Source organism: Mytilus edulis, chromosome 11 (assembly GCF_963676685.1).
Source record: "Mytilus edulis chromosome 11, xbMytEdul2.2, whole genome shotgun sequence".
NCBI lineage: Eukaryota > Metazoa > Mollusca > Bivalvia > Mytilida > Mytilidae > Mytilus > Mytilus edulis.
In genome coordinates, this window is record NC_092354.1 from 23,696,351 (window position 1) to 23,713,778 (window position 17,428).

Consider the following 17,428-nt stretch of genomic DNA (forward strand, 5'->3'; position numbering starts at 1 on the left):
ATTGGCCTTACCTATGAATTAAAAGCATTCACATATCTCAGAATCAATTTTAGGCATTATAGACATGATAGAAGAGTTTCTTTGTTATATTATCTGTCATTGTTATATGTTAGAAGAAGTTGGTTTCCAGCACCTATTTAGAAGACGGATATCAACAAAAAATTCATTATACAAGCTGAACATATTATATTCAAGTGGCATACAATTCAAATGTGAGTATTATAGTGAATTTTACCATGCACATACATGTATAGAGTTATCTTGAATTTGGGATCTCAATGTGCAGATGTATAATCCACAAAATTGGAAAACTTGTAGTGTATAAAAATACCCGTGTCAGGCAAGGTCATGATGGTGTTTTTTACATACATTTATAATTGAACTCTTATGTTCTATTATAACATATATTGTATAGTATTATTTTGTATTTCATTGTATTGCATTGTATAGTATAAAATTATTGTTTCATTGTATTGCTTGACCCTCATGGGTGTAATTTTGCAATAAAGATATATATTATAATTGAAATGTGAAAAAAATACCTCAAATTTAATCAAGGGTTTTGAGTAGAAGACTTTTCCCCTGAAATGTGGCAGTTACAACACAGCAGACGTTCATATTAATCCCTGCATTCACCTCTAGACGGTCACCAATTGTAACCGTCTCACACCATATGGTGACATTTGCCTCCTCTTCATTGTTTTCAATGGTTATAATGCGCCACCTGCGCTTTCCAAACATTTGCGTTTCTCCAATCTGAGATGTAAAAATAGAGGTTTTTGAAATTCAATACAACATGTACAAAGAGAACAATAAGGCTGGATCTGCTACACAAGTGGTTTCTATTTATCATTTTGTCTGAAGTACATCAAGCCTATATCTATTTTTTCTTTAAAATTTATATTTTTGCAACTGTCAATTTCACTCACAAATTGCTCTGAAAAAAGGTCCAAAGCGACCACATCTCATTCCAAGTTTTAATTTCCCATGTCCTTCAGAACTGAACAGCGCTTTTCTAAAGCTGAGTGTTTCTTGCACTTTAATAATAATCGTCTGCAAGTATGAAAAACAATGAATTTAATGTCAATACTACAAAAATAATATACATAATAATATTCATTTTCATAAAGGAAAACAATAATAAAGAAATTGAACAGAACATCTTTCAATGAAATTTTCTACACATTTAAAGTAGTTAAAATACTTGATGTGTTTTCCTTAATTTTATATGTAAATGATTTTGTATGATACACCTTTAAAACAATATAAAATTACTATAAGAATCATTCAATTCTTATAATTAAATATTAATGCTTGGAACGTGTAAACAGATTCTAAATTTTCTTTTATTTCCCATACATGTTTTGTTGTGATTTAGACGTATGGTGTTTCGTTAACTAATATAACGACAGAAACATACATGGAGACGAACACTCTCTTTACATGGGACAACAGCATACAAATCATGTACATTGTCTCAGATCTTTATATATTTCAACTTATATAGGTTCTTTCATAAAAAATACTAAATAATGCTGAATACTGTACTTGCCTTTAAGTCTACAGTCATGTCTTTTACTGTTATTGATTCATATAAAGACATACTAAAAGGAAAAGACAGAAAAGAAGTCAGTTACACAAAATATTTAAATATATACAACTGGTCTTAAAGCAACAACTGTTTTCATGTTCAAATATCACTCTGTATTATGTTGCACAATATTTGTTGGAGTGGAAAAAAAATATTGCAGTATTTTTGTGAAGAAATATGTCACAATGAGTTAAACGTTGTAATCATATTTAGCCTTTCTTTTTTACCAGATATGTTCACCAATATTTTCAGTGGAGTAATTTTTTTACACATATACATTGAATGGTTTATTCTTTGTAAATATACTTACTTTCTTAAATTCAACCTGCCATCTCTGAGTGCATCACATCCACATGGGAAGTCATCCCTCTCCCCATATTTCCTTGCCTCAACACCCATGCATGTATCATGCACCCATTGTCCACATAAAGTACATTCTACCCATCCAGGTTTTGTATCTTGATTGAAGTTATGCATGAAGCTGCATACTCCCAATCCCTTCAAGTGGTGTTCCAAAAGGGGACATTTGACAAACAGCCGGAACCACATGACTAATTGATGCATATCTAAAATTATAAAAGTGTAAATATCTCATGAATATCAAATATATATAACTGTAACACACTTTGAAGCCTTTTAGAATTGTAACACACTTCAAATAAAAGTTTTATTGTTATCTTTTAGCGTTCTTTTATAGGAAAGTTATAAATTATTTGCTACAAAGTTCTAATTTTCTATTAAATGCAATGAAACATTAAAAAATAATGCTTTGCATCAAGTTTCCCCCTTGGAATATGTACAAAATGGTCCATCTCTACTATTCATAATATCTGTAGTTTTGATGCAATTGAGGTTTGAAAAGTTCTGACAAAAATGGCTACAGAAGGGCTCATAAACCTTAAAATAGTTTAGCTTGTATCAGTTTGGAACATTTACTATTAAACTAATGGAAATAGTCTATTTTTAGCTCACCTGGCCTAAAAGGCCATGTGAGCTTTTCTCATCACTTGGCGTCCGCCGTCGTCGTCGTCGTCGTTAACAATTTTTCAAACATCTTCTCCTCTGAAACTACTGAATGGATTTCGATGAAACTTAGCATGATTGTTCCTTAGATTATCCTGCACAAAGTTTGCTCTTCGATTTTTGATCCGTCAAAAAACATGGCCGCCTTTACTTAAAAGAGGGACGAAAGATACCAAAGGGACAGTCAAACTCGTAAATCTAAAACAAACTGACAACGCCATGGCTAAAAATGAAAAAGACAACAGAAAAACAATAGTACACATGACCCAACATAGAAAACTAAAGAATGAACAACACGAACCCCACCAAAAACTAGGGGTGATCTCAGGTGCTCCGGAAGGGTAAGCAGATCCTGCTCCACATGTGGCACCCGTCGTGTTGCTTATGTGTTTACAAATCCGGTAAATAGTCTAATTCGGTAGGTCAAATTCATGAAAGGGAAGGGGATTGTAGTTACGACGTAAGGAATATATCCGATATCATTTGTGAAACGGTTATTCCATAACGGTGAACCAACTCGTGATGGCGTCCGTAAAATTTACGAAGGGATGATTTCAACTTCACCATTTGGAACTCTTGGTTTAATAGCTTCCTTGTGAGCAGTAACCCTCTATCAAGAAAATCATGATAGGAAATGCAAGCACGGGAATATCGTATCAATTGGGAGATATATACCCCGTATGCAGGTGCTGATGGAATGTTGCTACTTAGAAATGGAAAGTTCACAATTGGAAAGCTGAAATCATCTCTTTTGTCGTAAAGTTTTGTCTTCAACCGACCCTCATTGTCAATTTCTAGATGTAAGTCAAGATATGAAGCCGACTTAACTGTATCTGTAGTCTGTAGTATCCTTTATCTCCAATTCGATGGGATAGATGCGATCCACATAGTCACCAAATTTTGAATTGTTTAGTGAAAGAACGTCATCTATATAGCGGAAAGTAGAGTTAAAGGATATTGCTAACTTCTTATCTTTCTTCCTAAGAAGTTGCTGCATGAAGTCAGCCTCATAATAATAAAGAAACAAGTCAGCAAGTAGAGGGGCACAGTTTGTTCCCATTGGGATGCCGACAGTCTGTTGAAAAACACGTCCTCCGAACGTAACAAATATGTTGTCAATCAAGAAATCAATTTCAGAGAATTTTTTGTTTGAATCAGAATGATTCTTTACAAAGTATGATTTATCCCTCCCTAAGACAAGATACTTGTATCTACGTTGGCCATTCTTTTAAAATAGAACATAGGGGTCAAATGCAGTTTTTGGCTTATATCTCAAAAACGAAAGCATTTAGAGCAAATCTGACATGGGGTAAAAATGTTCATTAGGTCAAGATCTATCAGCCCTGAAATTTTCAGATGAATCAAACAACCCATTGTTGGGTTGCTGCCACTTAATTGGTAATTTTAAGGAAATTTTGCAGTTTTTGGTCATTATCTGGAATATTATTATAGTTAAAGATAAACTGTAAACAGCAAAAATTATCAGCAAAGTAAGATCTACAAATATGTTGATATGGCCAAAATTGTCAATTGACCCCTAAAGGGGTTATTGTCCTTTAATGACAATTTTTTAACAATTTGTTCATCATGTTTGCTAACTTTAAAAAATCTTCTCCTCTAAAACTATACTCCACCAAACTTCAACTGAATGATCAGTAGGGTGTATAAAATATTTTATTTTCTATTTCGTCTAAAAACAGGGTAACATGCAGATTTTGGTTTATATCTCAAAAACTCCAGCATTTAGAGCAAATAAGTTAAAGAATTTATTAGGTCAAGGTCTACCTGTCCTGAAATTCTCAGCCGAATTTGGTAAGTGTTGCCCCTGATATTTGTAATATTGAAGAATTGTTAGCTGTACATGTCTGCCTGGCATGGTTCAATATGTTCAATAAGGCATTGTTTACCAGGTGAGCGATTCAGGCTCTTGAGAGCCTCTTGTTAAGAATGTTTAAAATATAGCCAATTTACAGTTTCGAATTTTTTCAGGGGCAGTTAGAAAAAAAAGATTGTCCGCGGATGCAAGTGACAATGATATTTATAGTGTAATTACGGATTGGTTCCGATATTCCAAAGACAGAGAAGGGGACAGGAAGAGGAGGGCAGGTAAGAAAAAGCAGGCACAGCAGCAGCAAACAGAACAGACAGCAGTTGACAATTAACTTTCAGATCAGATCTTTTAATAACTTGACTTGTAGATTTTAATATCAATAAATTATTCTGTGTCAGTATTTCAAATATATTTGTCTTGTAATTTTGTGATGGAGTCAAAATTGTAAGAGTATCCATTATAAATTTAGTTTACAAATATAACACAGTATTCATGATCGAATGTAAGAATTTCAGAGGACATACATTTCATACGGGAATAAAATCAATATACATGACAAAAAATATATGTATAAATCACACAAAAATGAAAAATAATGCGGTTTACACTACCATCCTAGCTAGCATTTAACAAATTTTCACAATCATATACTTGGAAGAAAGTTTAAAAGCGAAAATACCGCACTCGGAATGTCCTTTATCAAATATCAAATTAAAACTCAAACACATCATATTCCTGACTTGGTACCGGAATTTTCTTATCTAGAAAATGAACAAATTTCCGTGAGACAATTTATCTGGTTCTATTCTTTATTTGATGGATGTTGGTAATAAATCGTATTTCCTAATTAAAAAACCTGTTGGCACACTGTAGGCAGATTGTTGGTTCAAAGGAAAAATTAACTATAATATTGATATTGGCGCATGGTTGGCAGTCTGTAGAATTCATTAGCAAACGTTTGTTGGGCCATGGGCAAACGTTCACCCAACATATTTTCTCACCTTCATACTTTGGCAAATAGTAAACTTTGTTGGCATATTGATGTTGGGCCAACAAAGTCCCAACGGAGGGCCGATGAGCAAAATGACATTGGCCCAACAATGTTGCCAACGAAATACCAATATTGGACCAACACATGCTTGCTATCTGGGATGATGAAGTACGCATCATTCAGTGGAAGAAATTTTTGTTCAAAAGTATGTTATTTATATTTTCACACCACCTGCTTCACTGAATGTACAGTCTGAGGTCAATTGTTATATAGATTAAAACAGCAAACAAGATATTTACAATTGTTTAATTGCCTGTGAAAAAAAAACTTTTTTCCCTAACATGCACCACCTATAATTAATCTATTACAGTTTTCAAACTTTGGCTATGAGAGTTAATAGTAAATTGATATCAAACTAAATATGATTTTATTTTAAATAAATTCGATTATAGCTACAGCTGTTTTTTATTCAAAGATCTTACTAATATAACCCAGTCATATCCTTAAATACACATATTATTGATTGATTGTTGGTTGTTTTTCGCCGCATTAGCACAAAAGGGCAATATCGCGGCGAGGAAAAAAATAAATTTTAAAAAATACACATATAAAAGTCAATTGAAAAATAAAATAAAAACAAAAATCCCCTGGTAAACCTTAACTTTATTTTTATTCCAAAATATTGAACAAATACGCAATTTAATTTTCTGCAATTATAATTTTATCAGTTTTATAGCTTTCGAGAAAGAAAACCTAACAGTTCTATTTTTGAATCAGGATTAAATTTAGCTTCAGTAAGTACAGCTTTATTCAGTAAACACATTACATACATCATATTAGGTATAAAACCAAGAATGTTTGACAGTCCAGAAAAAAAGTAATACATGTACACATTTTAAACAAACTATCATAGGTTAAGTTTGCTTCAGCCAAATTTTTCAAAACTTAAAAAAAAAAACTGCTTATTGTCATTCGCGTCGGCGAATGACTATTTAAAGATAGACAAGACTTTACTTTGAAAATATAATCTTTAAAACGTTTAAAGTGACGGAATTTCTGTTTAGACGCTTGATTTTGTCTCCTGTCAGGGACGTTGAAGTGTTGGTGATAAAAACAAAAATGTTAATATGATGACAAATTGGCACAAGATAAGGAAGTGGAAACAAACTTTTGTATAAACAAGTATAATTGATAAATATAAATTATATTTTATGTGAAAAAGTATCTCATTAGTTACATTTTATTTCGAAGTTGCATGTGTTGACATTGATGTAAATATACACTTTATGTTGAGTTATGATTTATTAATAAAAGAAAAGACGGTGAAGTGTTGATGATAAAGAATACTTTATACAAAAACGGTAATATGATGACAATTTGGCATACGATATGGAAATGTAAAAAAACTTTTATATAAACAAGTTATAATTGATAAATATAAATTATATTTTATGTGAAATACTGAATCATTAGTTACGTTTTATTTCGAAGTAGCATGTGTTGACAATGATGTAAATATACACTTTACGTTGTCTCATGACCTACTAATGAAAGAAAATATGGGTATTCTGTTTCTGAGCTTCTAAAAACAAATTTGTTTTAAAATGTAAAAAATGCGTTGAATTTACGACATATTTTTATGAATAAGAATCTTTTTATCTAATCAACCTTTTTTCGCTATGAAAAGATTGTTTTTGCCAAGATTGTTCTTTCACTTTCGTGCAATTTATTTTGATTTTGAGATGGTCCCTATAAAGCTTTAATCATACCTGGGGTTTACATTTGCACAATCACGGTTGTTTTCGCCTTTTAATATTGCATTGTGGGATCGCGCACAGCTATCAATTTACCTGTTTACCGACATTGAAAGTGGATGAAAATATGGCTGGAAAGGGTAAGTAATTCTAAATTATAACAAAATGAACAGCAAAAGAGGAAATAAGCATCAAGGGGTGCCATATTTTGACGATAATTATAGCGGTAGACAATGTACTATTATTGCATTGGTTGCTTTGAGCTTTCTTTCGTTGAAACTTGCAAGTCAGTGGACTTCATCTGACATCGACAGCGTTTTAACAGAGGGTCATGTCAGATACATAGAACATATTATTTCTATGGGTATCGAGCCTAGGAATCTTCAACACAACGAAGTTCCTAATATTATTCGAAATGTTTTAAGCTCAGGAACTGACGTATCTCTTGCAATGGATGCAAATTATTACGGGGTTGTTGGTGGAGATGGTGATAGAGGTTCAGGGGCTTATGACTTCGAGTCGAGTCTTGTTATGGCCTTTTCTTCTTCTCCATTCGTGATTGCGACATTTTCAGATTACACTGTCGCTCTTTATTATTGTGAAACATTAGACACCTATTACTTATTTGATTCACACTCTTGTGGTCCATTTGGAGAAAGAGGGGATCCGTTTGGCACTGCTATATTGTTAGAATTTTGTGATTTACAAATGCTTCAACAATATATTATAAACACATACAGCTCCTCTTTCTATGAATTTTCTGCTGTAATATTCAGACATGTACCCAGAAGAGGATCTCCATCGGTCCATCATCAAGCAGTTTTTCCCAATTTATTTACTGCAGTTCCTATTGAAGATTTGAGTGCTGAAAAATCTAGTCATAAAATCAATTTTACCACGGTTGCATACATTAAACAGAGAAATGCAAATATAAATATTACCGAACGAAAGAGTCTTGAAGCAGAGTGTGGCCCAGTACATGATAAATTGGCATCACGCGCGAATAATTTGTTTTCAAAGAATGAGAAAAAAGGTGTAAAAGCCAGGAAAAGGAGACGTACAACAGTTTCATTATCAAACATTGATCATGATCATACATATCATGAAGTTAATGAGTTGTTTGCAGTGAATATTGATGACTCTGATAGACCTGTAAGTATGCATGTAATTATGCCAGGAGAGCCTTTGAAGGATTTGACAGAGGTTTTGTTACCTAATTTTTTTCAAGAACCTTTAGCAAGTAATGCAAGTATGTGCACTTCAAATTGTAATAAAAACAATGTTCTTTCAATCGAAAGGTCAAATCTCTACGTAAAAGAAATTAATATGAAGCCTGAGTATGCATGTAAAGTGTGTAAAAGAATTTTATTCCATAACCAAATATACAGGAGTCCGTGTTCTTATGAAGGTCATGGCATTGAGAAAAAGGATATATTATGTCAGTGGTGTATGAAAACCTTGAAAAAAGGTGATATGTGTTTTCTGGATTTTCAGCAAAATAATTTAAATGCTGGGGAAATACCGTCTGAATTGAAAGCTTTGTCTGTAATTGAAAAGAGATGCATATCTTTAATTAACACTTTTTTTACCTTAATTGTGTTGCCTGCATATCCTGTTGGACAATTGGGTATGAAAGGGCTTGTAATTCATTTGCCAATGTTTGTTGATGATCTTGTTGTTAAACTACCAATATTTTCAAATGAATCAATGATTGCGTGTATGTATCCTTCATCTGTTAGTAAAGTGCCATCTTTTGTTGATTGTAACAAAGTCTTAAAAGCACTCGAGTGGTTGAAACTTAATAATCCGCTTTACCATAATATTACAGTAAATATGTCTCCAAAGGATAAAATCCAATCACAAAATTTACAAAATTGCGTGTTTGAAGAAATTGGTACTGTTCCTGTTGATTATTGCATGCCAAATCTTGCAATAGATGAAGTTATTAAGTCAAAGAAGTTTGTTTTGCCTGTTGCAAGTGGAAGAAACGGTTCTTTAGTTAATTTGACGAAGTTGGCACATGGTGAAGAAAAAGCTTTTCCTACATTATTTCCCTTTGGAAAAGCTGGTTTTAATGCAAAAAGACCTAAAAAACTGACTTTGCTTAAGTATTATAAATCACGATTGTACAATGTTGATGAACGGTGGCGTTTTGATATACCTTATTTATTGACTTCTGTTAATTCTTATGAGAAAGATGCATTGTTTCAGCTTGTCTCAATATTTTTGAAAGTTCGTAAGCCAGGTGTATCCACAAATATGTTGCAAGCTCGAAATATTACATGTAGAAATGAAAGCAGCAATGCTGATATAATGAAAAATTCCTACATGTTTATGAAATCTTTACGAGGTACAGCTGCATACTGGAAAGATGTGTTATTCAACTTACTTGCAATGGTTAAAAACCTTGGGTCACCAACTCTTTTCATGACTTTGTCTGCTAATGACTACCATTGGCCAGAATTAGCTGATATGTTGGGGGTCTCAGTAAAAGAGTTACCAAACGCAGTGAAACGTAATCCCCTGATGACTGCATTACACTTTGAAAGAAGATGGAGAGCATTATTTAAACACGTCATAAATGGACCTAGTAAACCTTTAGGTGTAGTAAAAGATTATTTTGCAAGGGTTGAGTTCCAGTCGAGGGGCAGTCCTCATTTGCATATATTTTTCTGGATAGAAAATGCACCAACATTACAAGCTTCAAACAGTGAAGAAATAGTAGATTATATTGATTCAGTGATAAGTACTTGCATACCTAATGAAAAGCAGCAGGATTTGCATTATTTAGTCTCCAAATTACAAATTCACTCACACAGAAGAACCTGTCGAAGAGGAAATAAATGTAGATTTTCTTTTCCGTATGATATTTGCAATAAAACAAGAATATTGCCATCAGTTGATTTTAGTGAATCAAAAAAATTTTATGTGACTAAACGCCTTAAAACAGATTCTATGGTGAATGCATACAATCCAACAATACTGTTAAATTGGCAAGCCAACATGGATATTCAGATGGTAAATGGTCCAATCAGTGTTGCTTATTATGTGTGCAGTTATGTATGCAAATCAGAGCCAAACATTTTACGAAATGCATTGTCTGAGACTATTCGTAACATAGAACAGTCGGCTGAGCCAGTTTCTATTCGTAGTAGAATGTGCAAGATAGGATTTTGTTTATTAAAACATAGGACTTTAAGTAGTCAGGAAGCTGCATATCGTATTGGAAATTTACAACTGACTTGGTCATCTAGAAATTTTGTAAGAATTACTCCTTTCTTGCCAGAAAGAAGATATAAACGTCTTAAATCACAAGAAGATCTCGAAGCACTTGATCCAAATTCAACTGATATTTTTTATAACAACATCATTGACTATTATTATGCTAGACCAAGAGCGCTACAAGATATGTCTTTATTTACATTTGCCAGGAATTATGATGTTGTTCATAGTCAAACCTCCCATAAAAACAATTTGAAATTAAACGTTCCAGGTAATAAATATTTGAAAAAAAGAAAGATTTCATCTGTTTGTAGAATATCTTTTCCAATAAAAGGATCCGATGAATATTATTACAGTTACCTATTATTATTCTTGCCTCACAGTGATTCGAAAAATTTAACAGTACAAGGTAAAAGTTATAGAGATATTTTCCTCATGAAATATTCTTCTTTTGACAAAGAAGCTGTCAATATAGGTTACAGATTTTCAGATTTAGAAAACCTCGTACATTCTATTCAACTCGCAAATTACAACTCGACCTGTTTTGCTCCTAGCACACATGAAAATGACACTGAACCAGTAGTAGATGAAAGTTTTGGAGATCTTTCTGAAATAGAAAATGTCAGTGGACAACAAAAAAGTAACAACGGTAACACTAACAGTGAAACATGTACAAACAAATCTCAATTCATATCTTCAGGTAATCATTCTATTGCACAAAACAATAATTTTGCTCAGGAAGAAAATCTTTGGCATAGAATATCTGTTTCTATTCCAAGCGATTTCTATGAAACTATAAAACTTTTAACAAATGACCAAAAAAGAGTATACAATTATGTGTCACACTGCATTCATCACAAACATGATATCAAAATATTTGTTACTGGGGGAGCAGGGGTGGGAAAGTCCTTCCTCATCAAAATGCTAGTTGATTTGCTAAAACTTGCTTCGTCTGAAATAAGTGGGCACAATCCTGTTTTAGTTATGGCACCAACTGGAGTTGCTGCACATAATATAAATGGAGAAACTATACACAGTGCCCTAAAAGTTCCAGTAGAACACAATTTTGGATTTGATAATACTGAACTTTCATCTGCAACTTTATACCATTTAAGATTAAAGTTACAAAATGTTAAAACCATAGTTATAGATGAAATAAGCATGGTAAGTGCAAAAATGTTACAATTTATCCATAGTCGACTACAGTATGTAAAAGACAATGAATTACCATTTGGTGGAATTAATGTGATTTTAGTCGGAGACTTCTTTCAGCTTCGTCCAGTAAGAGGCCAGTTTGCATTTAAACATTCCATATTATGGCAAATGTTTAAACCATTCTTATTGTTACAAAATATGCGTCAGGCTTCCAACCAAACATATGCTTCATTATTAAATAGAATAAGAGTTGGTCAGCTATTAAATGAAGATATGGCTTTATTACAAACAAGATTATCTCGAGTGACAAATGCAACCCAAAACTCATTTTTTGATTGTTTGCATATTTTCCCCACTAGAGAACAAGTAGCCGCACACAATGATGAGGCACAAATGTTGTTACAAGCAAATACAACTGTTATCCTAGCATATCATTATTTTTCTGAGAAGGATATTGAGCCAAATGGCCCTTTGAACAATGCTTCTTTGATCCCAGATGATGATCGCATAGCTGGAGGTCTTCCACACACATTATCAGTATCTGTTGGCAGTAAAGTTATGCTGTTACGTAATATTGCTTTGAATTATGGTTTAGTAAATGGTGCAAGAGGAGTTATTACAAGCATTGAGATTAATTCACATACTGGAGAAGCTACTCATATATGTGTAAAATTTGACAATGTAAAATCTTTGCCTGCAGGAATCATGTCTAATGATGGTTCTGTTGTTATTACCAAATACAGACAAGAATTTCTTTACCAAGGAAGAAGAATTATAAGAGAAATCTTTCCTTTAGTAAAGTGTTGGGCAGCCACAGTTCATAAAGTACAGGGGTTGTCTCTACCTTCCGCTGCAGTATCCTTAGACAGTAATATATTTCAACACGGACAAGCTTATGTTGCTTTAAGCCGTGTCCATGATTTACACAGCTTGGTTTTGTTAAAATTATGCTTTGATAAAATAACTGCAGACCCTTCAGTTATTGAAGAATATGCTAAGTTGTATCAAAACCTTCAAGATTAATTTATACTGAACTAGACTGATTGTACATAGCGAAAATCATGCTGTATCATATTTTGAGAAACGAGTTGTAAATTTTACATGATAAAACCTTATTAAAATTGTAGTGTATCTGCTTTTTACTGACTTCCCATAAAAATGTTTGAAAACAAAAAAATCTTCATACTATATCAAGTCTGAAAACTGCATCTTATTATTTTTGAAAAAAAAACTATAAAAAAAGCTTAATGTAAATAAACGAGAGTGCACACGCTGAAATTTCTTGCATACTCTCCTGTATAATCTGTAATGGTGTTATATTTGATTTACTTGGAAAAGCATTATAAAGTGCAAAATGATCCTTTTTTGGAAAAATGTGCTATAAAGTTAAATCTTTATACATGTACGACGTGTAAGTATTGAAATTTTTTGGCAGAATTGTTTTTGCATGCCATTAAATTATATTTTTAAAGATATTTATAACGATAAATGCATTTTAATATGGGGAAAACAAACAACTTATGATGTTATTCTCTAACCCTCTAGTTTTTTAATGACCGAAAAAATCTGCGGTTGTATATTGGTATTGTCTCTGTCGTCGACATCTGGATTTTTAGTTTCCACACGGTAACTTTAGTTCTAATTGAGCAAATGCTATGAAATTTTAACACAAGGTATACAGTACAGAAAAGGTGTTACCAGGAAAATAGTTTCATACTGTTCCGGAAGTACCAGAACATTAGATGATTAGATTGGGATTATAGCATAAAGACTTTTCACGACTCATCACTTTTATTATGAGAACTCGTTTATAAATACATTTTTCTGCATTCTTGGTTTTTTTTTCTAAATTGTACACTACAAAATTAAAGTAGAATACTGACAATCCTGATGTAAAAAATGCAAGTACAACTACAACAACTCTATAGTTTCAAATACATGTATATAAACTTTTAAAGCCTTCACACAAGTTAACATGTATATTATTTTTAATATTATATTGCAGATACACTAGAAGAATTAAAGCTTCAACCTGAAGAGCAGATAATGAAAGGATTCTACACAGTTAAATGTGTAGAAGTCAGTACACCAATTACATACAAATCAGAGTCCAGAGGTCAATCAAAGATGATGAATGGTATCCTTGCTGACAGCACAGATTGTGTTAAATTTGTATTGTATGATGAAGCTAAATTCCCTCTGTTTAACAAGGGAGATTGTTTTGTATTAAATGACTTCATCAAAAAGCCAGGCAGGTAAGTTTTACACCAAGAAAAAGTTACATGAGTTTTACCTCTTTTTGTTATTTTTTTTCACATTTTAATAAAGGAGCAACCATTTGATTTTTTTCATGTCAGCATTTAGGGGATTGGAAAAAAATCCAGGCTCCAAATTTTGATGAAAAAAAAATCCAGGATCAAGACTTTGTAGAAAAAAAAGACAGGACCTGATCTTAGCAGATAAATGTTTTGGTTAATTTTGAAGAAAAAAAAATTGACGCACGCCAAAAAAATAAATATTTGCAAATTCCATTGTTCAAAATCTACTAGCATAAAATATAGTTCACATGCAAATTTTGACAAATTTTCTTTATTGCAAAAAAGAAACCTTGCATTATTAATCGTAAAGTAATTTTTTGGATCAAGCTACTATCATTTAATAACATGGATAGTTATTTTAAGGAATTAAGTCTACCGGTATTTATAAATTATAAAAATTATGATGCATCTATGCAGAGAGAAAATAACCAATTATACATATAGATACATTCATCTAAAATGACATATCTTTAAAATTTCAGCACAATTATCATTACCTCAAAAACTGATGTTTTTGCAACATCACCAGATGCCATTAAAGTTGTGGATGACATTACCGAGAGAATAAAAAAGTTGACAGGATCTCAAAACATGGATATAATGGATGCCTGCACCTCACCTAAGAAAACAAGATGTTCAATTGAGGGGAAAGTTGTTCTTGTAAGTAAACAGACTAAATACAATAGAACTTTGGTAGTCATATTATCACTGACTTCAGTCGGTATTTCTTACGAAGTTTGGAAGGGAATAATGTTTTTGACCTGTCACTTATTTTTGTCAGCACAATTCCTCTGAAACTACACCACATAACTTTATGAAACTTTATAGTAAGTAAGGACACAAATTTTGATTCCCCAAATTTTATTGCAGTAATGCCTCTTTTTTAACTTGGAAATTTGTTCTGAATTAGCTTGTTAGCGTGTTACTGCTGAAACTACTCTAATAAATTCCTCTGCAGTTTCAAAAGTCATTTATTTTTCAGTAAACAATGTTGACCTAACTACCTTTCCGTTCACCTTATAGATTCATACGCTAGGATAATCAAATCAAAATTGCCATTTAGATTACATATAGAGGAATTTGACAAAGTCAAAAGAATAATAAGGATTAAATGAGTATGAACCGCCAATTCACTCACAAAAAATTATATTAAACACTGTTTTAAAGGAAATTATTGGTGTATAATCCCGACCAAGACAATAACAAACGTATCTTTAAACTGCAAAATCGGTGTTTAATCCTATAATAATTGTTCTAGGAGTACTATGAATTATGAAACCACAAACCATTGATGCGTGAACAACTAAGAAATTTGGTTTCTATGTATATAAGAAGTTTATTAAGTTCAAACATTATCACAACATGAACATTTTGTTTCTTCAGAGTTCCAGACCTTGTACCAAAAGAGTATCATCCTCAAATGAAGAAGTGCCATTCAAAAGGCTGAAGATTAAAGACAAAACTAGCAGTGTCAATATTGCTTTATGGAGAGATTTGTCTATGACAAACGTACAGTCTGGATCTTATGTCCGATTGGTAAATTTCAACAGAACATCAACTTATGACAAAAAAACCAAAGGACAGAAGCCAGTATTGGCAAACATGACTGGTTCATCTATTGAGGTGAGTATTCAACATTAAAAAGGGTTAACAAACACTGAAAAAAAATTATAATCAGACATGATACTATAAACCAACTAATTTTCGCAAGCGTTTTAAATTTGTGCATTTGAAAATACCCAAAAAATTTTTTGCTAACATTCCTAAATATTATACAAATGCAGCAACAGAACAATTTAATCGAGAAAATTAGTAGCCACTAAGTTTATCTGTAGTAACAAAACGCGAAATAAACCGGTTTACAGTCTTGATGTGTGTTATCACATTAATTCGTTTAAAAAAAAAGATTTCTATTAAAACCAAAATGTACATGTTTATTTAAAAAAAATTAGCATACAAACTTGTGACCATTCCTTAAAATTTGATATTTCTGGCATGCCTTCAGCAAATTTCAACCGCGACGTTTCTAATTTTTAAATCGCCTCTACAAAGTACATCGGGACTTATGGAGTAACCTAATTGTTTATGTCTGTGTGCACGTCCACACCAAGAAATATGGCTCTTACTTATATGCATTTTATACGATTGTTACTAGTACAAAGTATTTAAAAAAAAATCAAGGTGAATTTGTAATCAAAGATTACCCTATGTTTTATTTGCAGATTCTTCCCACACCAGAGGAGGATGACATATCCTCAAATGAGGAGGATTCCGAAGATGAAAATGCAAACTATAGCATAAATGGTAATCTGATTGGATTAGATTCGTCAAATAATTATAGGTATAAAATTTTAGATTGCACCGTTCTACTGTTCTTTAAATTATACCACAATGATTTTGTTGCCGTTTTGCTTTAACCAAGGTTTATTCAGATAGCGTAAGCAAACAATTGTTTAAAGAGATTAATTTCTAAAGAAGGTCATGTAAAACTTTACTAATGGTACAAAACATGAAAGTTTGGCTTTTGATACTTAATATTCTAATTTTAGTGGGAAAAGGGAGGTAATGCTTATAGAATTAAATAATAATTATTAGTAATGGTTGATAACCCATTTTTGCAATTCTTTCTTTATTTTCCTGGACTATTGGATCACTAGAAATTGATATTTTTTATTACAAATCGTTCTAAAGATTTTTATAAAAGGAATTATGCACAATTTTGATATTTTGCCAATTGTATTAGTTTCCTTGTATATAATGTTAAAATAGTGAATCATTGGTCATAGAATGGCATTTTTTATATTCATTTACAAATTTGTGACATAATTTCAACATAAAAATAAATGGCAAGTTTTCAATTTCTAATAAGTATTTTATATATATTTTTCAGGTGTTGTCTTAATGAAAAATGCTATTATAAAAAAGTGAATGACAAGTTTACCTGCCCAAAATGTGGGAACATATTTACACCAACAACAGCTGGACATGCTGTTGTTTTAAAGACACTTATCCAGTGCGATCAAAAGATGCAGAAACTCACTATCTTTACACCACAACTCAAAGTTTTGCTGGAATCAGCTACTATCCCAGTGAACAGAACAAATTTAAATGAAGCAATATCTTCTTTAAAGAAAAAGCTGCCATTAAAAGTGTTCTTCCAAAATGAAGGGGACATCATAAAAAATATTAAATCAATTTAATTGTTCTTTTACTATTTTGTCTGCATTTGATAAAAAGTTAGTTAAACTTTTGTACTTTTGTGTTTTTAGACAAAACAAGACATGCAGGTAGATATAAATACCATTGATGCTTAACGTTTGGATTAATTATTTTAATATATCTTTTGAATTTAAAGAAGAAACTTTAAAAGAAGTGCAAAGTTTCTAAGCAATATTAAACAGTTTAGTTTTGATATCTTAATGCCATGTTTCATATATTTTAACTGTATATTGTAGACTAGTTATACCCCCCCCTCCAAAGGAAAGGGGGGGTATACTGTTTTAATTTTGTCCGTCCTTCTGTCAGTCCGTCCGTCCGTAACAC

General features: G+C 32.1%; 1 protein-coding gene across 1 annotated transcript; it reads left to right on the plus strand.

Annotated features, from left to right (window-relative positions):
• The first annotated feature begins 6,821 nt into the window (after nt 1-6,821).
• LOC139495382 (uncharacterized) lies at nt 6,822-17,128 on the plus strand. Its single transcript, XM_071283689.1, has 6 exons — nt 6,822-7,330; nt 13,573-13,822; nt 14,368-14,545; nt 15,269-15,508; nt 16,108-16,226; nt 16,776-17,128. Exons 1-6 carry the CDS (start codon nt 7,318-7,320, stop codon nt 17,083-17,085), a joined length of 1,110 nt encoding a protein of 369 aa, XP_071139790.1. The 5' UTR covers nt 6,822-7,317; the 3' UTR covers nt 17,086-17,128.
• Nucleotides 17,129-17,428: the final 300 nt, after the last annotated feature.

Excerpts from the sequence above, each read along its gene's own strand:
- LOC139495382 (XM_071283689.1), top strand. Across the intron at positions 14,546-15,268 it reads TTGAGGGGAAAGTTGTTCTT|AGTTCCAGACCTTGTACCAA; the intron begins GTAAGTAAACAG and ends TTGTTTCTTCAG. Across the intron at positions 15,509-16,107 it reads TGACTGGTTCATCTATTGAG|ATTCTTCCCACACCAGAGGA; the intron begins GTGAGTATTCAA and ends TTTTATTTGCAG.